Below are 24,054 nucleotides of genomic sequence, written 5' to 3'. Positions count from 1 at the left end.
ATTTATGGCATCGCAGTAGCATCAAATCAAATGACTCACTGTGGCGTGAGGGAGTTGCTGTAGCACTTCTTATCACACTAAGAAGCAAGACACAGCTCTATAAGTCTTTATCAGCCGGGTTTGCAGCCTTATGAGGCTTAAAAGTCAAGCCTCAGAGGTATCAAGAAGACAAGAGATCTTTTTTGAAGCAAAGTCTGAAATTACACCCTCACAGCTGCTACAACTGGGCAGTGCTCCAACCTGGTCCTCCTTGATCTCAGTGCTGCTTGTGATGCCATCGATCGCTGCGCTCTCACATCTCCTCACATCTCACAATCCACATATCTCTCTCTCTCTCTCTCTCTCTCTCTCTCTCTCTCTCTCTCTCTCTCACACACACACACACACACACACAGTAAAATTGTAGTGGGATGATTTATGTAATGTAAACGTAGCTGGAAAAGCATGTTGTATATAATAACATCAAGGATGGAGAAGGGACAGTATATGACAAGCCAACATGCACAGAGGTAAGACCCTGAAATTGAAGCAGGTTAATGAAATTCAGCTGTTATCAATTTTATTCTGTAAAACTCTACAATCTCTAATTTTAAAGAAATTCTTACTGCTGAAGAGATAGTGTTTTCATTAAACTGTGCTGTCTAGGCAGTAGAAAGATCCAGAGCAGAAATACATTTGAAACTGGTGCTACATGACCAGAGAGAAGAGAAAAGGGCTGTGGCATTCACTTTTGCTCAAGAGGAGGGAAAACTACAATTACCAGAATGCACTGTGTTGAACTGGACCAATAAATGTTTTTGCTGGTGGACCTAATAAGAGCTAGACAGTTTTGACACAGGAAACAACATGGTGCCTGGACGGCAACAAAACAATCTTGTATTAGTTACAAGATGTTTCTGAAAACATTTTAGGCAGAATGGCAACAAAGCAACTGAATCTTCCTGTTCAGAAATTCTCAAATTATGGCTTAATGGCACACTAAAATATGTTTCTGAAGACATTTTAGGTAGGAAATAGGCAAAACAGCACCCATAGAAAGGGATGCTGGAAGCCAAAATCAAGGCAACATGGAGGGAAGTCAGTCTTCTCATAGAGGTGCAGAAGGGTGTGACCAAGAAAGACCTTCACCAAACTGTCCATACCAGTGATGTGAGACTGCCAAACAAAGACTGACACCACCTGAAGAGGTACACTAGAGAGGTAGAAGGCAGGAAAATTAAAAGGATGTTCCAGGAGTCCAGGAGGAAATCCAGGAGTACATCAAGAAGATAGCTCCAAGCAATGACTTGCTAAGTGAATGTCTCAGGCAGCATAAGACCAATGATGATGATGATGATGATGAAGAGGTGGAGCTGTCATGGAAGGACAAGCCGTTGCACGGCCTGTACCACCGACAGATAGCAGAAGTAGCTGGTATTGAGAAATCCTACCAATTGCTGGAAAAGGCCCGTCTGAGGGACAGCACAGAGTCAATGTTCATAGCGGCACAAGAAAAGGCACTCCAGACAGTCCAGCACATGACAATTTTTAAAATTATTTAGTAATTGATTTTACCTTTTATATCTTATCTTATCTTATCTATGTTATTGCTCTGTAAAGCACGTATGTATGAAATGTACTATACAAATGAAATGGCCTTACCTTAACAGCAGTGTGTAAGATGCAGGTAGGTACAGTGTTCATGGAGCGTCATAACCAAGTGGCTGGCATCGTGTACAGGGACATCTGTGTGGGCTACAAGTCCCTAGTTCAAAATGGAAATAACAGGGCTAAGATCCTGTGGGACTTCCAGATCCGTACTGACAAACTGGTCACGGCTAACCAACCAGTCGTCACAGTGTTCGATAAGCAAGAAAAAGACAGTAGTATTAGGTGTAGCAATCCTGAGCGATAGCAATATCAGGAAAAAGGAACACAAGAAGCTCGAGAAATACCAAGGGTTGAAAGAGGAGTCAGAGAAAGTGTGGAAGGTGAAGGTACCAGTGGTACCAGCAGATTCTGTCGCAGGTTTTTCTTCTGTTTTGTTTGTGCTGTTACTCTTTTTTTTGCTCAGATTCCCAGCCACAACAAACACAGTGAAGAGGAGGTGTCGTATATATAAAAATAACACTTTTTATCGATAGGTAAAATGTAGATATGTCCATGAATCTCCTTTTACCATTAAAACACTGTCAAGTTAAAAGATTCAAAGTGTTCAACAGTTCAAATCCGATACAGTTGGGACTCACGATACTCCATGTTTTCCTTCGAACCAAGTGCAGGAATTGGATCCTTCCCAGCGGAGGTGTAAATGCGGCAATGCAGCGATGCAGGGCAGCTACAGTTCGAACCGTGACATCCAGCGCGGGGATTTCCACACAGCCAGGCCCTGAAAGGTGAGTGTGCCTTGGGATCGCTGTGCTGCCTCCAGTGTCCTTGGACAGGGAAACGGGACCCAGTCAAACTCAAAACAGCAACTACACTGAACCAACTCACACCAAATGAGAGGATGTTTACACTTTCCTTTATCTGGTGGATTGCGAGCTTTGTATCAATGAAATCCAGCCTCAGCTTCGTCACGGCAGGAGGAGAGGAGGCGATCCATGTTCACTGGTCAGCGACATCTTTCTCAGCAGCACCAGCAACAGCCGCTTCAACAACAGCAGCTCCAGCAACAGCAGTTGTGGACTGACAACTGGCGAATGACATCGCTGGTTGTTAAGCGGATACAGCTGATTTGTCTGCAGCATGTGCATTCATTTAACAGGTAGGTAGCACATGATAATAATAAAAAAAGAGTTCAGTTAGATGAAGTCCACAGCAACACACGATGAACATACACCCAAATGTCCCAGTATCACACTGAAAATCTTAATAAATCACAGCAAATCTACCTCCCGTAACCATGCATAATGTATGCTCTGTGCTTTATGACAATTCCAGGTCTAACAACTGAGATCTCAGTCAACAAGAGTGCAGTCCTAGAAACAGCTTTGATACTGCCAGGACCCTTAAGCTCCCAGGCCTTGGTAGAGGACCTGAGCTTGAAGGAAGAAACCGCACCACCCTGACATTTTCACTGGCCTCCATGCTGCTTTCTACTGTAAGTTAATTTGTTTTCTGGTCTGCTCATGTTGTTGAACATGACACAAAACTACAAAGAAACACACACACACACACACACACACACACACACACACACACACACACACACACACACACACACACTCAGAAGGCATACTTGTCTGCTGCAGAGCATTGTACATGACCCCAGTCTACTGGCAATGGGAAAGCAGTCCATTGCTTAGTTTTAGTGGTATGTCCCATGCTTAAAAAATCCACCTACATGTGCAAAGTTTTGGGGATAAAGAGTATTACTGTTGAATATTGGTGGATGTTATGTGTACGTGAGCAAGAATATACACCACATAAAGTGGTTAAAAAATCTGCATTCTTGTCCCTACATTGCATGATTCAAAGTCCCTTCTGTGAATATTTTGACAGAAATATATAATAAACAGCCTTGGCATAGAGTAAGAAATACCCTTTTCTTGCAGTGATGCTCTTAGGATGTTATTTTTTTTCTACTTTTATCTCTGCCCTGCTTTTTTGACTCCAAAATGTACACACCAGCCTGAGGTTAAACTAAATGAATAAATCTTTGTATAAACATACAGTCACAATCAACAGCAGCCCAATCACAGCAGCATCAGACAGACTCATCTATCTTTATCACAGCAGCATCACACTTGCAAGACTTAGCACACAGGTGTAGAGACACACACTTTTTTTCTCCTCCCTGCCCTTCCATCTTTCTGTCTTCATTCTCTCATTTTCCCCTCTTCTCCCGTCTGTTGCATAAGCTTCACATAAGGGGACAGTTCAGGGCTGATGGGACATTTATCAGACAGACCTACTTTATATTACGGTACAGATGAAAAGTGCATTGACCTCGGCTTATGTAATGTGATTTATTGAAAGAGCTGCGGGTTGTCTGACTAAAACAGACAGAGATCCTTTTTGTTGCAGTTGCAGGGGTGTTTATGCAGGGAAGTGTCAGTTAACAGTGTATTTGGCTGCAGTGTTTTTCAGTGTTAATTGTCTTGTCCTGAGCTCTACGTATTGGATTGGTATACTGTGTGTATGAGCAGGACTGTGATTGGCTGACTGTGCCCGTGGATGTAACCAGGGGAATATTGAAAGATGACACACTTGTGTTGCTTTAACTTCACTCAGAGGTGATTATAAGCGATGAAATCTGTGTGTGTTTGTTCTCATGAGCGCTATGCTATGTTTCTCACTGACATTTGACAGGGACAAGTGAGTCAGTGCTGCTGTCAAGACTTTAATTGGGCGCAGGCGCAAACACACACAAACACACACACACCCATCACACCTTCCTCTCTGAGCTTTTGATTATCACCTGGATTGCCACAGTTGAGCTGGTGCTGTGTATCAACAAAGCCCTATTTGTCACTGCATTGCACAGTGTACCGTCCTGAATTATAACAAAACTGTTATCACACTAACAAACACACACTGTGACCACACAGCAGCAAACTGGCAGCCAGCACTGCTGTAAGTGCTCTGCAGAGTGTTTAAAAGTCAGGTCACCGTGCACATGTTGATCCTCAGTGATCATCAATCGACATTCATCTTCTGTTGGAGAACTCGCAGATGGAGGCAAACATCCTGGTGAGTGTAGCTCCCATCATTTTAATGCTGTACAAACAGTCTGGATTTGGATCCATTTTGAAATGTCAATAAGCAAGAGAGAAATTTAGTCCAAGATGTTTATATAGGTCATTTGAATAATTAGTTCAGATGTGCATGAAGGGGTAACTACAATCAATAAAGTGTTTCATTCAAAACTGAAAAAAAATTGTTTTGTTTTTCTTCATGAAATCTGATGAAGTTTCTGGGAAATAATTAATAAATCAGTAACAATTATATAGAAAAGATGAATTTTTCCCTGACAGAAAACTTTGACTTAAGCCAAGCATTTATTAATTCATTATAAATGTACTATTGGAAACTTAATACTCTCTATATGTTGATTTTTTGTTGCCTTGTAGACAGATTTCTCACTCAATGCTCAGCTCAACTAAAATACTCTGTAGGTTAACAATTAATTGGTATTGACTGACTGCAAGATTACCACTTGAACACTATCTCTTGTCTACAATTAATACCAAATTACAGGGTTCTTTTTTAAACTGAATCAGAAATCAAAGGAAATTGTTGGAAAATTGTTCATAAATCATAGTCCCTTAAAGGTATACTATGCAGGAATTGTTGAGTACTGTTTGATGGCAGTATAGGCAGCAAAATCAAAAGCCAGTCCCAGATTCACAGTAATTGTATTTATATTTTCAGCACTATGTCTCTGGTTTTCCTAACTTCCTCTCAGATACATGCAGCTTACGGTCACTACCATTTAATAAAGTCCCGACTTCAACTGCACGCTGTACCCAGGAACATCCCAACCACGCTAAATAAGAAAAATGTAAGAAAATACAGGTAGAGGGCAGAGTCTCTGCGGAAAAATGGAGGTCAAAGTGGGTCATAAGTGATGATTGAGAAGGATTACTTTTGCTTGAGTCTATACATTGTTTTGTTGCATTTTCAAAAAAAAATCTTGCATTGTATACATTTAAAGCAAAACATTACCAGAAAAGTGATATAACAGTAATTACTTAATGGCAGGTTATACAGTCTGTAAAAGTGTTTATTAACACATGTAAACTATTAAGAAAGCAAAAATCTTTCAAAATTAACAAGAATGATGATTTTTTTTAAAAGATATTATAATCAATTTATCAAGGTTGTTTGCCTTTTTTGGATTCTTCAATCAGTGTGGAGGCATGACAGAAAAACACAATTTTCTTCACAAATTCAAGGTAACTGGTGAATAACTGACATACAAATGATAATTTGGGGGGTTAAATATTCCTTTGTATGCAAATAAAATGAAGCGTGCGGTATTTAAAGCGTGTGATCTCACATGCAGGAAAAAGAAGACGGATCAGCAGCAGCACTATATCTCAATAGACATACTGTTCTTTATTTCTTTAATCAAAAAAATATCAATATTAGCCAATACTTTTCTGCATACTTTCTCACAGCACAGTAATACATGTTCTTTGTACAGTCAATACATTCATTAGGAAGAAAAATTATGCAAGCCTATAATCACTCCAGTACAATCAAAAAACACAGTTCTGAAACACTGCCATGGAGAAAGGTAAAATACTGCCCAAAAAAGGTCATTGTGTAGAAAATCACAATCAGAAAAATACCAACAAAATAAGCCAGAAGCATCAGTTGTACATTCATGGATATATTGTTATAATACTGTGCTGTATGTAATTATTTTTATCAAGTATAAATACATATTCAATTTCATACATTACATGTCCTATGGCACAAACACTTTTTAAAGCTTCGCTCTGTCTACACGGACATTATGTACACACACTCGCACATACATACACACACACACTTGCACACGCGCACTCTGTAGAGCTACACAGGAGAGAGACGGAGAGGAAACGGAGGAGGTGTGAGAGAGAAAATACAATTTCACCCTCTGATTGATTTATGTTTGGTTATCTTTTTAATATCTGGCTGAAGAAAATATAGATCTTGGGTATTTTTTTTCTCATAATAGCAAGTATTTCTTGGCATCACCCTCAAACACAGACACACACCCTCCCACCTGCTCCCAAGTGCCTCACGTGGAAGATGAAGAAGCACCTGCATGTGACACTCTTTCTAAGCCCCCCACTCATCCATTTGCTTTGGTTTCCCAGCATGCCTGCCTCATTCCCAGGGGGCCGTGGGACTGAGGCGCTGGTTCTCCCACAAATGTCACATTAACATCGCCCAAAACACTGGATGGGGTTAACACGTGAAACAAAATGTCATGGCAACATTGTTCTGGCATGAGCTCCTCAGGCTGATGCCCAAATAATTTTTTGTGATCTTTTTGATAATACTTGAATTATTAGGCTATATTGATTGAGTATTAAAGCACATATTTTAGTGCCTTTATGCTGAATGAATGTCTGGCTGAGGATGACTTTGATGGACTTGAAGTCAAGGAGTCAGTTGAGTGATTACTGGTTATCGACCTTCTGGCCGTTGATTTCCATCAAATAACGCTCGACATCCACCGGCTTCATCTCAAGGTCTCTAACCGCATGGATCCATTTTCTGATGAGAATGTGCTCAGTATGCACATGTAGCACAAAAGACTTCAAGGTAATCAGTTAACGAGCAAAAAGGACACTTGTGAAATTAACTTTGAGCAAGTGTGTCTGACACAGAGTGGGAGGAAAGAGGGATGAGTGGGAGGAGGGCAGAGTAAAGTGGCGATCGGGGCTCCCTTCATTCACATTGCAGTTTTGAAGAAAATCAATTTGTGAGGAACAAAGAAATGGGAATTGAGAGTGGAGGAGCGAATCACAAGTGGAAAAAGGGGGAATTTGGAGAAATAGGTTCACTCCAGTTGAAGTAATCTTTGATGGGAAAAGAAATTGGAAAGACAATCACATAAGCTAACAATTGGAAATGGCCCAAATACAGCAGTAAAAAAAAGTTTTTAATGCAGCTCTGAGTGGAAATTGAAGAGAATTTCACTTCCGTCTGTCTTTTTGGTCATAATTCATATTGGATCTAAGTTATTCACCAATTATATTGCTGTGATCTTTTACAGCACTTCAGTCAGGAACAATCTTGTTATAGATTTAACCATTTATTGCAACAAAATGAAATACCTCTATGCATGGTGCTGATGGCTCTGCTCATAAGATGGTGCCTGGACAAGACAAGCAGTCTGCTAAGCCAAACCCCCAATTCCCCCTGGGGATACAAGAGTTGGCCCCATGCAAGCCATTAAATACCATGTTGACCTTTGAGCCATGTTAGGACTCTGAATTAGAAAGTTGGAGGCAAATCTTTATAAGCAGCAGCAGCAGCAGCGGTGAGCATAGTAGGAATAAGGGAGAAGGAAGTCACTTTTAAATGGACCCCCTTGTTGTGAGAATAGGTTGCGATTGTTGTGTAACTGATTAAAAATGATGAGTCAATCAACACGCATACCCCGATGATTTCGAGAGACCGTGAGCCACCAGTTTCTGCCTCGCTTAGGCTTCCAGAGCCTCAGATTTTGTGGGCCACGGAGGACAGCTGGCTGTGGGTCCTCTGCTCGGGCCAAGCCAACAGCCTGGCCTCCCTCATCCCTCCTGGTTCTCTGCTGTGGTACCACAGACATGAACCAAAGATTAAACCAATTGAATCGTGTTTAACATAAAGATTGCTTATGCCTGTATACCAGTGTATTTTTTAATTTGTAGTTGTTATTCCTTAATTCACCAGAATGCAGGAAACAAAATCTAAAAGTTTTTCAGGGGGACGACACCCAGACACCCCTGCTTTGGTTTTGTGGTTTTATCCTCCCTAATTTTGAGGTCTCACCATCAGAAAGTACACTGATCACTCGTACCGCTACAGGACTGTCTTGTTGAGTGGACCTGTCCCCACATCTCAGCAAGGACGCTGGTTTAACATTTAACCAGCGTCCTGACTTGAAAAATGGCCTAAACTATAAAACCCTGATTTTTAGTGTCTGACACTTTTTGTTTTGTTTTAACAGTTGCTATGGTGAGAGAAGGAGTAGCGACACACCAGTGGTTACCCCCTAAAGTGTCTCAGACGTTTGAGTGCTAAGAAAGAGTTTGGAGGGCATGACTTTATTGGCGATGACAGACACCCCTAACATTCATCAGATTTAAAGCCTTATCCATTAAAACAAGGCCTGATGTGTCTGATATCTCCAGGCAGGTATTAGAAGATATCTGCCCTTTGGCGCAGCTCCATTCTTGCAAGATAGATGAACACTGCTAATACCCCAAGGTGTCTGCAGAATGGATGTGCATTGATCTCAATGTGCTCTTTCTGTGGGCAATACTGAGCATAGCCTGTGCGTGCGTGCGTGCGTGCGTGCGTGCGTGCGTGTGTGTGCGTGTTAATGTTTATGGTGTGTTATCGGGCAGGACTGTACGTGACTGTGTTTGGGTGTAAAATGTTACTGACTTGCTGTCAGCTGGCAGCAGAATGAGCAGAGCTGAAATGTGTCACCACGGCCCTGAGACCAAATTCACTGCTGCATCATGGGACAGAAAACCTCGGACGAGGCACAACAAACCGAAGGGAAGGACAACAGATTTTCTGTCCTCTCTATCTCTCTCTCTGTTTTCTCTCAGTCTCTCCAAAAGCTAAAGGGTTAAAGAGCTGTTCAGTTACATTCATTATATTCATCCAGATAATGGCTAACAGTAAGTCACCAAAGACCATTAATAGTTAATAGAGGACTATCTACTAATAGCAGAAATTTCCTCTTCCTAATATTGGAAATGTGATAACTAGATTAATGACATCTTGGATCTGACCCCAAGTCATATTTTTTGTCTTGTTTTTTTTTGCCAAGCTACAGTAACAGTCAAGTCTACCATTAATAAATATTTCACCAACAATAAGCAGAGTCTATTCGTCCTACGACAACCTGTGGGCTAACTTCCATAGCTAACGCCGACTTGTAGGTGACCTGCGCTGCTAGGATGAACTCACACACACACAAGAAAAGTCTGGGAGGACTGTTTTTTTCCATAAAAGCCCAAAATTAACATGCCTTTGAGACTCCCCTGCATATTAAACTGAAAACAACAGCGCTGTGTTAACATTGCTTGAGAGACAGCCAGAACCGGCGGCGGCTCTGCCTGAGTGAATCACCCCTCGAGGTGAGATGTTCAGCGCCCAGACTTGATATCTCTGCTTTCAGGAAACGACTCCCAGCGGACAAAGGCGCAGCTGTTCAAAGCTCATCACCGTTGGCGGCAGTATGCAACAAAGAGCGTCCATAAAGAAATCAATGTCTCCGAGCGTTTCAAGCTTCACAAAGGATTCATCTAGTGTCAGTTTATTCTTTTGCGCTGTGGCTCAAAGTCAAGTGATAGATGGTGGTGTTATCCCTTTATCAGTCTGTGAGTCACTTAACAGTATTTTTTTTGCATGGAGGAGTCAACATCTATTTGATGCTGGTCGCTGCTTTGTGAATACTTTATTGAACATGAGAGGCCATTTTCTGTCACACACGCATCTGCTGTTTGCTTTTCCACCTTGCTAGCCGACTGCTTTGTTATCGCTCAAAGCTAGCTAAACTGTCCCCTCTGTGCTCACCGGGCGTGTTGACATTTTCAAGCCTCAAAGAGTCCCATGCGGGCAAAGCTGGTCACCAAGGAGACAATGCCTGAATATGTTCCCCAACAACTGAGAGGTGGGGGCGGCTGCTGGTGGCTGAGGACTCAAGAAGAAATACAGATGGGCTTCCCGTTTTTGTCATACTGGTACACCAACATCTTGATGCAGTGAGAGTTGGCTGGTGAGATCCAGGGGCTGCTTGTGATGGAAAAGTTGTGGCTGGCATAAAACGGCGGTGGCTGCTTCCGGCAGTGGACCAGGGCTCGCAGCACATTGGCCGCCATACCCCGGAAACGCTTGCTGATGAAGCAGTAGAGGAAGAAGTTGACCCCAGTGTTTAGCAACGCTAGCATGTTTGCCAGATCGGTGAGCATGTGGAGCAGTCGGCCCGCACCTTGTGAGGCTGGAGGAGGGGAGTAGAAGTGGTAGAGGATCATGAGTGTGCGTGGCGCCCACAACACGGCAAAGATGGAAGTAATGGCAAGGAGAATGGCGGTGGTTTTACCGGTGGAGTAACCTCGCAGGCGGAAACAGCTGCGGCGTCTGCGCAGCTTGCGAACTATGACAGCATTGAGGGAGAAGAAGACAGTGCAGGGGAGGAGGTAGACGGTGGCGCAGTGGGCCCAAACCAGGACGTGCTGGGCCACGGTTCTCCTGTTGCTCTCCCCTCCTCCTCCACCTCCACTGCCAACCCCAGGCAGGCTGTGCCACAGCTCAGGCCACCAGTAATAAGGAGCTGCCGAGAGCAAGCACCCAATATACACAGCAAATATCACCCTTCGTGTGCGGGCCGGGTAGGACACCGTGTGGTAGCGCAGCGGGTGACAAACAGCAATGTAACGGTCAATGGTTAGAGGAACGGTGATCCAGATGGAGGTGTGGATGGAGGAGAACTCCAGAACCTGCACTGCATTGTTTAGTGACGGCGGCAGCGGCGTGGCCAAAATAAAATCCTCCAATATGAAGTCGACAAAAACAATGAGGAGCAAGACCAGAATGTCAGCGGCTGCCAGAGCTAGGAGATAGTTGTAGGAGGACTTCTGACGACGCAGCACCAGCTGGGACAGGATGACCACTGTCAGGATGTTAGCTAGAGGGAGAAAGGAAGGGAAGAAGAAAGGGATGGGAAGGTGATAGAAAAATAGGAAAATGTTGGGGACGGAAAAAGTACAAGATTGGAGATGGAATGGGCACAAGTTGGGGTAGGGAGAGAAACAGAAAAATTGAGTGTTAGTGGGCAGGCAATTGAAAAGAGGCAACAAACAGTGCTGGATGAGGTACCTGAAAGCCATACTTGAGTAAAAGTACAGATATCTTACCAGAAAATGACTTTGGTACAAGCCACCAATAAGAATATTATTTGGGTTAAAGTCTTTAAGTATCCTATATGTACTGAACTCAAGTATTGAAAGTATTTTTTTTATATTGAATGTAGTCACGTATTGAAAGTACAACTAAAAGGCCGGTAATAAAAAAAACAAGCAGTCAGGATTTTAAGATTTTTAACATTTACTTCTTGGCAACAACCTTAAAAATGAAGCCTACATTACACTTCATAAAAAACAAGATCTTTCTTACAACTTGAGAGATTTAAAGAACAAAATCCAGTCTTTCTTTCCCCCCTTCCTTCCCTATTTTTGTCGTAAGTAATGAAGATGCTTAGGGGGAATGTAGTGGATCAAAAGTATACATTTTATTTCGGAAATGTAGTGAAGTAAAAGTGAAAGTTGACAGAAATATAAAGACTCAAGTATAGAACAGATATGTACGTACGTAAGATAAGCACTGTAACAATCCTAGGAACAAAAACATGTTTTCAGCACCATCAATAGCACCAAGAACACATGTTCTTTCAGTTCCATCCTACCATATGCAAAGAAAACCCAAATCTGTTATCACCCCCAGTCAGTATACCACGTTCAACCAGCTCTCCTACTGTGTAATCCCTCCTCTGTTTATTTCTCCCTTCCCTCTCCCTTCATCTACACCTGCTGTGTAATTCCAGCAGCACCTGCCTCTGCCTTTGGCCAAATTGTTATCTCTAATAAAGAGCAAAGCCACAACAAAAACAGGAGGGCAACGTGCAGCACCACAACCATGGCAATCTGCTGAGTTCGGTACTGCTTACCACCCTGCCGATGGCAATTTAGCTCCTAAAACAAAGCACAAGGACGCCCCATCTCTCCCTGTCTGCCTCTCTTTTTCAATCTCCGCTCCATATCTCAGACATATACCATCACACCTTCTCCTCTGAGTTGCCAGATTAAATGTTTCTCTCGCCACCTTCTTGTTTATTTATTCTAACTCTGTCACTTTTGCTGCACTCATTTTTTGTTAAAAAGAACGTGGAAACAAAGGCCTGGATGTGATTTATCCCACTGCTGATTTTACCAAGGCATGACCTCTGTGCGCCAACATCAGGCAGAAGCAGCACAGCTCTCTGCCTCTCACGTGGAACTGCAGTTTGGTAATGTGTTGAACAGACTCATTACGTGTTGTCCTATTCTGTTCCCTGCTGTTCCCTGTGTTGCCACATGTGCTTATCATTCCCAGGTAATTCCCATCAACAGACAGTTGAGTTTACAGGATGTGAGCTCCCACAAATGTTAACTAAAGAGGAGACAGTGAACAAGACACTGGCTTTGCTTACACTCTGGTGTACTGTGACGTCTACTTTTTACACTTGATTTGTTGTCATTAATGGTTCAGAAAGAATGTAAATATTAAAAGTATGACACGTTTTTTGTAGCTCTCAATGTACAAACACAGAATAGACACTGCTGGGACCAAGTCTTTGTTTACCAAGTCACAACAAAGTTTTTGTACTCAAGTCTTAAACTTAATTCTTAAACAGGGTACACCCTGGAGAGATTGCCACACTGTCAAAGGGCTGATATTTCCACCAAAATTAGTGTGTGCATGTGGGTTTGCAATCACAGGTAAAGCCGCTAAATATTGGTGCCCAGCTGCATTCCCTCTGCCAGTGAACACACCGCTGGTGCACACCTGTATATCTGCCTTTTTAGCTTCATTCCCAGTGCACAAAAAACTCGCTAACACCCGCTAACATCTGGCTTTTTAATGCTATGGGAATGCGTACGATCAGCATTCACACCCGCGTCAAATGACTCTGCAGTAGTTGTTGTTTGTTTTGTTTTTGTGTCCTGCTACTTCACCAGTCTTATGTCCTCAACTTTAGGCAACAACCGCACGTAGTATGGTTCAGAAGAGCACACTACGTTGTTCATAACATAACTTCACTGAGTTTTGATTTCACGTGGATAACAAACAGTGGGTTAAAGTCTGGAATTCTTTTATGGTCTATAGTATTTGGAAAAGTCTATTAATTAAAGGAGACACTGGTGTGTTTGCATATTGCACAATAACAACATTCAATACATGTGTGAAGTGTAAAATTCAGAGGTGATCAATACTCCAAAGATTCATGTTTTTTTATACTGTTCAAGTTTATTTACCTAAACTAATAATCAAGTACACACAACTGTTTCTATTCTACTGTTCTGTTGCTAACCAAACCCATTTAATGAAACTTGCTGGTGCAGCGTGAAGACATGTCACATCTGTTTCCTTGGACGAAGATGCCTCTGACATTGATTTGTATTGCAGCATCACTGAGACATCAATGCATTTAGCAGCTGTCACTGTCCATACAGCGTCTGTGTGTGTGTGAGTTCTGTGGTCCTGTCCCCCTCTGCAGTAATAGATCTGGGATTGGATTAAATATGGCAGCTAGGAGTCTGGTACATCACACTTCACAGCCTCAGCCACTATCAGCTGATTACAAATTACAAAGCCGGCTCCAGCTAATGACTAAAGATGTCCTTGCCAGACCAGAGGATGTGCAGCACAACACACACACACACACACACACACACACACACACACATTAACACGTCTGCACATGCACACAAATCATTAGGGATGCACCAATACATTAACGTACAATCTATCAATAAACATAAAATGAGACGTCAAAGCAGTTTACGAGTCTCGGCAAGCCAATACGTGTGTACACGTAGGACTGCTGGGTTGCACTGCACCCCCCACCATCACAGTCACCACCGCTGGTGCACCACACCAGCCTCTGCACAGGCAAGTTAAATTGCTTTCATGTCGAATCTTGGTCCACTGTGTTATTGATTCTTTGTTTTCAGCTGCAGGTCTCTTACTTTCTGTCTGTTTCTTCTTCTTTTCTGGTGGTCACTTTGGCCCATGATCATTAATCCAGAATACATTAAATTTTAGGTTAACCTTGGACTCAAGGATATGGGTCTTATGAGGATTTTTAATAACCTTCAGTGTAATAACTGCAGGTTCTTTTAGACTGATTTTGTATTTACAATTTGTCTCTTTTGGCTCAGCCCTGTGCACAGAAGAAATCCATCTAAATATGGATGTGGGGACATAATGTTGTAATTTTATCAAAGACATAATAATGTCACTGTGTTCCAGGACTGTGTACTTTACGTTATGTTTGTCAGTATCAAGGTGTTGAGTATAAATGATCAATTTGATCAAACCTTGGCAATAAAAAGAAGTTACATTGAAATTCCACTGACTTTAGGCTTTGCATCAAAGTCCAGCCTACTCTAACTGAAAAATCAACCACTTAGGTCAACCGTGGAAGCCGCTTAAACCCTTAACACACCAAGTCAAATGTCGGCTGTCTGTCAATGTTGGGTTGACGGTAAGCGTCCATGACCCTCATCGCTATGGTTTGTCCCATACCTTTGGCCCTTGCTAGTGCTCGTCAGCTTTTGATTCGCCGATTCAGTACGCTGAATCTTTCAATATTGGGTTGTGTTGTTAACGTGCTAACTGGTTAACAAGTTTTATGGCGGTCTTCCAGTTTCCCGTTTTGAATGATTATTGCAGATGACTGCCATCTGCTGGTATGGAGGGGTGCTTCTTCTCACACAGGTGCAGAACGTACATGCCTGTTGGTTGATCTGGTGTATTCATGTGCAACTTTTTGGCCACAGCGACGCAGCAAGGGGCTTTCGTCACCACTAGTTCTCTGATGTCAGTTTAGTGTGTCTGGGCCTTTAGAGAGAACCCCAGGAATGAGTCCTAAAATCCAAAAATTTGTTAGCACCTCTGGTTCCCCTGTCTCCAAGACAATAGATTTTTTTTAAGGGATTCTTGTTTATATGAAATACGATAGGACAGAGTCTTTTATTCTTAAATTTAACCGGAAATTTAAATGTTGTGTCGCTGTCTGACTTCCTGTCTGCACTGTGCTTAATTTGGCTGAATTGATACGAAGTGCTTCGACATCTGACAAAAATAGAAGCCTTGCCTATCTGATTTGCAAGGGTCCGGACTGCCGGAGCTGGGACAGGGTTGATTCGCAATACAGTGGAGACAGTGGAAGTAAACACATAAACAAGAGTGTAATCTATTTGCTCTGTCTGCCTCGGTGTATCGGAGCCAGACCGGACACGGATCTGGTGGAAAGTAGCCGTGACTTTCACAGAAAACAAAAGCTGCTTCAACCAGCACATCGCCAGTACCGCAGACGTGCGCAAAGGTGCAAGGCCCGTCCATTGCTTCCTGCAGCTTTAATTAAGCTCTCAGCTGCTCATAAACTTCCTGGTGAAGGTCAATTACAAACCTTGTACAATGCATCACACCCTAAATCAGTCGCCTCACTTCCTGTATTGTACCTTAGCCCGTCAGTTTTCTCACTTTCTCTGACCACATTGTGCTAAACAGAGAGGAGTGACATGAAATGGAAACAGTGAGGTGTAGACTGTCACTGGCTTGGTATTATTCTATTTGGGCTCCCCAGTGAGACGGGGCCTTCTACAGACAAACAAAAGGGATCTGTGGTGAACCTGACATTTCCATTTAGCTCTAGCCAGCCTGCACTGGATTGCCCATTCATTTCAATTGACTCTTGCTCCTTACATTGTCTGGGGGCCAGGGAGGGGAGGACAGATGAGTTGGAGAGCTGCACGCTTATGCATACACAGGACATAGACATGAGAACAACACGCAGACACATCTATGCATGCATAAAAAGACATGTGAATGTCATGCCTGTGGAGACACATGCAAAATGCCTCCTAGTTTTTTTTAAAGGGATAAATAAGAGTCTCCTGCTGAGAGGGGAGTAGAATGACCTGCAGGACAGATAATGGGATGGTGTTTGTTTGTCGTCTGTCTACATTTGCTTATGTGTGTGTTTGCATGGGTGACCCCTTCTGTCTGTTTGTGTGGTAGTGCTTTTGTGCCTGCACTCCCCCTGCTGCTCCTCTAATATGATGGGGGACAGGGCCATTGACATCATTTAGTGGGAAAAGAGACAGCACAGCGTGCTCCCCGAGGTGTGCAACGAGGCTGACTCATCCCACCACTAAAGGGACGTGTTCAGATGGGCTGTCGAAAAACGATGCTGCGCATCTTAACCCCTCAAAACTGGTGGCAAAACATGAGATTCTGCACACAATCTTTAGGCTTTCTCATGGACCCCATTTTACAAAGACAGAACATTATAAAAAGGAAATTAGCCACCCAAAAAGTGCAATTAAGCTTTTTTTGTCATTTGTCGAGAAAATTGAGGTTTAGCTTTGACGGCTTATCCTGAGGCTAATAGGACAAGATGAGTGTTGAAGAGAGGGATGAGGGAATGGATGGAAGGTGAAGGAAAGTGTGGTCTAAGGAAGGTCACAGATAGTTAAAAAAGAGAGCGTGTTACTGAGAGGGAATGGAGGGGAGAATTAGATGGAAAGACAGAATGAGACAGAGGTGTAGAGGAGAGACAGTGGGAGGAGAGGAAGAGAAGCGACAGACAGAGGGGGAGGGGGGAATCAAAGCTTGCTTCAAAGGTCACAAGCACTTTGTTCCTGATGACAACCATTTCCCTTTTGTCTTCTCTAAGTGTCACACTGGACATAAAGCAGGGTGATTCCTTAATTTCCCCAAACGAAAACCAGGAGCACATCTCTGCTGCAAAGCCACACAAAACATACATTAAAAATAAAATGATGATTTTACTGTCATGTTTTAAAATGGCTTAAAATGAGGAGAAAACCCCCGATGTTATGAAGTGAAAGTGCTTTGGAAATCAATCTTGAAATGCCATGCAAATGTAATATCAGCTAAGTTGCCAGATGTTGGCATTGTTCATTTAATGCTACAGTGAATACATTTAAACATTGTATACATATCAAATCAACATTTCTAGACTACAGGGCTCTGCAGCTTGGCAAACAAAAAAACAGAATTGGTTGCGTTTTAGTGAGTCATTGCCGTGTTTCCAGGGTTAGGGTTAGGCTCCAGATGAGGGTATTTAGTAGGTGAGAACTACATTGGGATTGGGATCCTGACATAAATCTTGCGGGAGCAAGCAGTTTTAATATTTGTCAATGTAAGAATATTAGCTTAGTGAATTCTAGAGAAAAGTAAGTAAGTAAGTATTATTTAAACCATGCATCTCTATTTAAGTTAATTTTGTTATTACAGTCAGATAGATCTGCAAACTAAGTACTGTTTTTGTCAGTAAGTATCCGCTGCCTTTGTTTAAGCAACAATGGTTGCACTGCCATGCCATGTGCCATTGTTCTGTTATTTATGTATATAATGTTTGTACTCCATACAATGTGATATTGTCTTGAACTAAATAAATACATGAAAATAAAATAAATAACTGATGACCAAAAAAAGGGGAAAAATTTTTTTAAAAAGCGGGTCCTGCGATTTGTTGCCTCAAGTGGCCATTCAAGGAACTGCAGTTTTTGGCAGAAATGCCAAAAAAATGCAGTTCACTGACTGGCCACTGGCTGGCTCCAGAAGCAAGTCAACCCACAGAGATCCCTATTTTAAAACATCTAACTTTACAGCAGAAATAAACATGTTTACAGCCTGTTAACATTTTCAGTTTATGCCTGATTACATTTTAATAAGGCCCAAAGTTATGCATGATTTAAGGGCGTGGCCGCTTAAGTGACAGGTTGTCTGTGAGGCGTCTGCACAGTCTGTGAGTCAGATCCACCCCAGCTTCACCCTCTTGTCCAAATATGGTCACTTCTAACTCCAAAAAACCAAGGTAGCCAAAGCTGAAATGCTGAACTCCAGGATTCAAAACAACAGTCCACAAACCAGTGGGTGACGTCACTGTAGCTCTGTCCATTATCTATACACTATACATATGGTGAAAACATGATCTTTTCATAACAATTTGGTTGCTTTGCTGAAACATAACCACATGTAGCATCATTGTATCCTAAATTTAAAATGTGTTTTCTGCGTTTTGCAGAAACATACAATACCAACATTTTTTCCTGGCGATTTTGTTGGATGATATCAACCCAATACATTTCATCATGAGCATAAGCCTGAAGTGTATGATCGGAGAGGTAATGAGGAAGGGTAAGGGAAGCTCATAAGCAAAAGAAAGATGCAATAAAGATGATAGAGCATGAGATATATATTGAAACAAGATATTTAAGGTTAATGAGCATATTAAGAGCGAGAGAGAGGCCCTGGTTGCTACTAATGATATTGATGCTGCTGCAGTGCTCTGCTGCTGCTCACCTCTAACAGCCATTCATCTCAAAGACAGGCCACAGTGAGTCAAAGTTTGGTAGAGATGACTGTCCTTACATCAGGGCGAAACACTGCTGCCAGTGATGAGACACTGCAGGGTAACAGCTCATCATGTTTAAAAGGTATATAAACAATACTTACAATTATAATGTGCTCTGGGATCTTCTCCAAATGTTTTTTATGAGGTTTTTAAGCTCAGATAAAAACGGTGAGAGTTATTTGGAAAGAGATAGAGGGAAGAGAATTAAAAGCAGAGCGGAAGAAGGGTAAATGGATAGAAGATGAGGAGGAAAATGAAACATTAAGACGACATCCAGATCACAGCACTATAATTATCCTCAGACTGATGTATCGCTGTGGTCCAAAAAAATGCCAAACGGCACGCAGGGGATTTGCAGTGTTTTCAGCAGCGACAACTGTTGTCAGCTAGTCAAACAAAGTCAGCGCTGTCACTGCATCAACAACATCTCTGATTTATTGCCTCGAACAACAGCTCCCTCCTCTCTTGCCTCCTCTGTCCTCCCGCGTCCTCTCTGGCTCATGTCCCCCATGACAAGCTGACACCACTTCTCTCCCTCCCTTCCTCAGACTGGACAGAAACCAGATCAAAAATCTCTTCCCCTTGATTCACTGAATTTTCACTATCTTTTCACGGCTTTCACATCCTCTCCTTTTTGTCAAGTTTACACCACCTAACCTCAAACTCCACTTTCAGAGTGATACTATCTATTAACAAGCCACCATACCGCCCTGTGCTCTCTCACTGGTGCAGATTGACAGATCAATAAGTCCAAACTGAAAACCGCTGGGGCTTGCCTCTTCGTTAAGTAGCGGCTGACACCTGGCCTACACCATGACGTGGAACAGAGGGCTGTTAGCACTGAACATCCTCGACCTTTTCCCCTTCTGGTGTGCAGATAAGTGGGAGTGGGAGGGGATGTTTTTCAGCTCTCACATGCGCCAGTCACACCGCTGACTGTCGAACAGCCACACAAACTGTGAGATGCTCCAAAGAACAAGGAAGGAATGCAACAACATATAATGAAGTACGTGAGTTAATGCACGTTCGCGCACACATGTGGAGAAGGGGCACGTCCACATGTATCTCCAGACTATACAACCACTTGTTGGCATGTTTTTAATGGTACACACTTACATGATGTCATGACACCTGAGCTAGTTTTATTTTCTGGTTGCAAGTACTCAAAAAGTCAATAAACATTTATTTATTTATTATATTATTATTAATATTATAATATTTATTTATTTGGCTAAATGTATACAAATATTTTGGGTTTTTTTCCAACTCCATTTTTAAATTCACAAAATATCTCCATACACACTAGAATGCAAAAATGACTCCAAACACGGACTCCACAGTCTATCATCATCACAAAGGTAGTAAAGTATATGGACAATGTTGCCTTTTTCAAAATACTGACGGGATATGTCATCACAGTTTATTCCCTCTTTGATATAAAGACTAAAGAGCTCTTTCACAGATACAGGTGATGCTCTGGACATAAAAAAGTTTCCCTCCACTTCTCTGATAACAGGCCCACTCTCAAAATCCTACCCATTGCTGGTTTGACTGGGACTGATTCAAAACTGTAGTTTCTGGCAGAATTTAAGCCATAGGCGCTGGGTGGCACAAATAACAATGGGTGCAGCAAACGCCTCCGTTTATCCATAAAGTGGAGTAGCAATACCAAGTTTAAGTGTAAAGAAGTCATTAGAATATGAATATGAATATTTCTTTATCGTCATTGCACAAGTAAAACGAAATTGAAATGCAATCCCCACAGTGCCTCTTCAGGCAATACACAGGTATCAGCAGTGATCTTGAGTTAACAACGCCTGTGCCGGAGGCATTTAAGATGTATGCGCACAGGTAAAAAGTCTATGAACACCGTCATAAAGAACTCAGTGTGTAGAGAAAAAAAACACCAGCGCATGACAGCAGCTGTCTGAGCCCGGATATACAGAGTAACTTCACACACAGAATCACACAGAATCACTTCATTCATCAGCTTCAACAACCTGTACAGTACTAGTTGAGCGCTGTGAGACATACTGTACTGTACAAAGACCAGGCCTCACTTCCGTAATCCCAGCATGTCAAAGACTGAGGCAAAGCGCAGAGTCCTTCATTGTGCTGTTTGCTATGCCAGCACACGTCTGCTCTGTCTTGAGCAGTGTGGTGTGGAGAGAAAGAAAGAGGGAGAGCGAGTTAGCGATTAATTAAAAATGTGGCAATTCGTCTCGGCTCCGTCATCTGTAGCTCCCCCACTCAAGGCTCAGAGGTGCTACTTCACTGGCTCTGCCGCTATTCATCTATTTCTCTTAACTCCACTCTTTCTAGTCTGGGTGTCCTTGTCTTCATATTCTCTATCCTGTTCATCCTGAGCTTTCGGTTCATCATTTCGCTAGGACACGGCGTAATCAATTCCCACCACTTGACTTGCGTAATCCCTTTTCTCATCACCTTCCTTCGTCTTTTTCATCATCTGTGCTCTCGATGTGACCCACAACTCTGTCTGCAGCTTAAAGGTCAAAATCTGTGAGAAACATCATGATGATGTCTCCCTCAAGCCCTGTTGCTGTTTTAACTAATAAAGCACTGGCTGGTAATAACAGCCTCAAATCCATCTGGAGTGTTAAATACCTGTGGGTCTGTAGGTCACGCTGCTACTACTCACACATGCAGCGCTCATGAAACATTCATCATTAAGCTTGAGTGGAACGAGCTGTGTCATAATGATTGAATAAGTCGAACTCGGCTGCCGCAAAGTATCAGCCCACCGCACTCAACTCTGCCATTAATTCAGACAACTATTGTAAGATTGCATTACACTCTTGGGTTATTGTTACTTAGTGATTAAACAAACAGCTTCAATCACATTTGTAAAGACGACTCAGCAGCAGAATCAAATAAAACTTCCCGGGAGGAGAAACTTGAAATGACAGCAGAGAGAATTGCTTGCACAAGACTTGATTTGTCGTCCAGGAGAAATAATTAGGTGAGATTTGATCAGAAAGGCAGAATTTTACTTTTACAAGGCTGCAAAATCTTGTGGAGCAGCTGCAGTCTTGGTGTATGGGAGCTTTTCGCTTTGCATTGCAGATTTGTTTTGAACCAGAGCAGCTTTGACTGTTGATAACATCTCACTCTCAGTCTTTATTGGGGAAAAGGGGTTGTGGAGCTGAAGAAGATATGTTAATCTTATAAATAAGACATGAAAAGTCACTGATTGTAGTCATAAGAATCATGGTTAATTAGTAAAACAATGGAGTATGATCCTAACGACCTCTGATAATACACACTTTTTCTCTTTCATCTGACCTCCATGTTTTATGTCTCATTCTCATACACACACGGATATACATGCACACATCGCTTTGCTCTCCTGTGTGAGACTAGGTCAGTGTTCATAGATCACGCAGTGGGAGTGAGGCAGTAAATGGGTCTGACACTGACTGTGAATGGACTAATCAGTCAATGGTGATCAGTCAATGGTAAAGACGCAACAAGGAAGTGTCATCAATTCAGGCCATTGAGAGGAGCCATGTACCACACACTTGTCCCTGAGGTCAAACCTTAGTCATCACTGGCACAATCTGTCATGCACACATTCATCTCAAAATTAACAAAAAAAAGGTGCAGTTTCAAAGGGTTAATAGTCAGATTTAATGACGCTCTGCACATACAGTTGCTGTTTTTACTCTTTAAATATTTCCAAGAAAACAAATGCACAAAACAAACTCCGAACAGCAGGGCACGAGCGGGGACAAATGCATACAAAGTACGTATGCATGCACAAGTGATTACCACAAGGTCAGAATGACAAATCAACAGTGTGTGTGCGTGCATGCAAAGAGTGACACACAGGAGCAGCTGTGCACGACACACACTCACTCAAACCTGCAGACAACTGCACAACAAATCAAGATGCAAAGCATGACTCCTGCAAAGCACAGATGAGCAAATTCACACAGAATGAGACATGCACAAGACTAGACACACACACATGTAAAACATATACTCATGTCTTACCCGGCAGGCCGAGACAGAGCAGGACGCTGTAGTAGATGACAGGCAGTGGTCCGAGAGGGCATCCCTGGGCAAACTCAGAGGGATGCTGCCCTGGGCTCCAGGTGCTCCCATTTGGGGCAAAAACAGGGAAGATGTGGCTGTGCTCCATGGCCTCTTCCTCGTCCTCTTCCTCAGCTAAGCTCAGTGTCAAGAAGCCTAGCTGCACGAGCAAACCGCCTGGTCGCCGGTACGGGAGAGAGGGTGCTCTGTCCTTGGGTGCCAATCAGCATGAGTGTATGCACGCGAGTTTGCACGAGGCGGCAAGGTTGAGTGCGTGAGAAGAAGGAGGGAGAAATGATGGTGGTGGTGGAGAGGGAGACAACAGACGGGGAGATGCCAGAGATGATATGTGTTAGTAGGTGATGGAGAGGAAGGAGGCGAGAGGTGAGTGTGAAGGTAGAAGTGGAGAGGGGAGGATGCTGCCTGAGTGTGTGAGCGAGGGGGAATGAGAACGAGTCGAGAGAGCAGCGGGAGGAGGAGGAGGAGCAGGAGGAAAGAGGAGGAGGGGAGAGGGAGGGGGAGAAGGAAGGAGGAAGGAAGGTAGATGGAGACTGAGGGCATGCTAGAGAGCAGAAAGTGAGGAAGAGAGACGGAGGCAGCAGGGACGCTCAGTGAGGGAAGGGGGCTCCTGTTTGAGGACAGCAAAGAGACAATAAAACTGACGAGGATGTGACAAAGATAAATGGAGGGTTAAGTCGACTGTGGAAAAGGATGGAGTGTGTTTGTCCTTGTCATATTGTCAATGTGTCTCTTTACTGCACATCTCTTTAACCTCAGTAACTTTGCTTTTGACCATTTATCCACAAATGAATGCACAAACATGAACCCACAAGCCTATTTGCATATGGCAAACGTTACATACAGAATAACAGTATAAATTCATGTGATTGTGTGTAGGTGTGTGTGTGGGGGGAGTGGGGGTTGGGGCTGGCTGCTCAATCTAATTTGTCATGCAGTGTGAACTGTTTGAATCTCCAGTTAAAATGTGCTAATGAGCAGAAGGCTGACACTGAAAAACACAAGTTCCTTCTTGAGAAACACTCCAGTTTCTGGTTTATCAGCACTGCAACCGACAGTTATGTTCCCTACAGATGAATCTAGCCATTTTCACAATACATCCCTTAGCTGTTTAGTCAAAATCCTTTCTGTTT

At 42.8% G+C, this 24,054-nt stretch overlaps 1 protein-coding gene across 1 annotated transcript; it reads right to left on the bottom strand.

Annotated features, from left to right (window-relative positions):
* Positions 1–10,062: 10,062 nt before the first annotated feature.
* Positions 10,063–23,187, bottom strand: gpr139 (G protein-coupled receptor 139). Its single transcript, XM_042505779.1, has 2 exons — positions 22,865–23,187; positions 10,063–11,329 (listed from the first exon to the last, which is right to left on the bottom strand). Exons 1-2 carry the CDS (start codon positions 23,010–23,012, stop codon positions 10,344–10,346), a joined length of 1,134 nt encoding a protein of 377 aa, XP_042361713.1. The 5' UTR covers positions 23,013–23,187; the 3' UTR covers positions 10,063–10,343.
* Positions 23,188–24,054: the final 867 nt, after the last annotated feature.

This window comes from Plectropomus leopardus, chromosome 17, assembly GCF_008729295.1.
Source record: "Plectropomus leopardus isolate mb chromosome 17, YSFRI_Pleo_2.0, whole genome shotgun sequence".
In the NCBI taxonomy this organism is placed as follows: Eukaryota; Metazoa; Chordata; class Actinopteri; order Perciformes; family Serranidae; genus Plectropomus; species Plectropomus leopardus.
This window is presented reverse-complemented; position numbering and strand designations above follow the sequence as displayed.

Excerpts from the sequence above, each read along its gene's own strand:
- gpr139 (XM_042505779.1), bottom strand. The coding sequence starts at position 23,012 with ATGGAGCACAGCCACATCTTCCCTGTTTTTGCCCCAAATGGGAGCACC. Across the intron at positions 11,330-22,864 it reads GCTCTGTCTCGGCCTGCCGG|CTAACATCCTGACAGTGGTC; the intron begins GTAAGACATGAG and ends TTCTCCCTCTAG.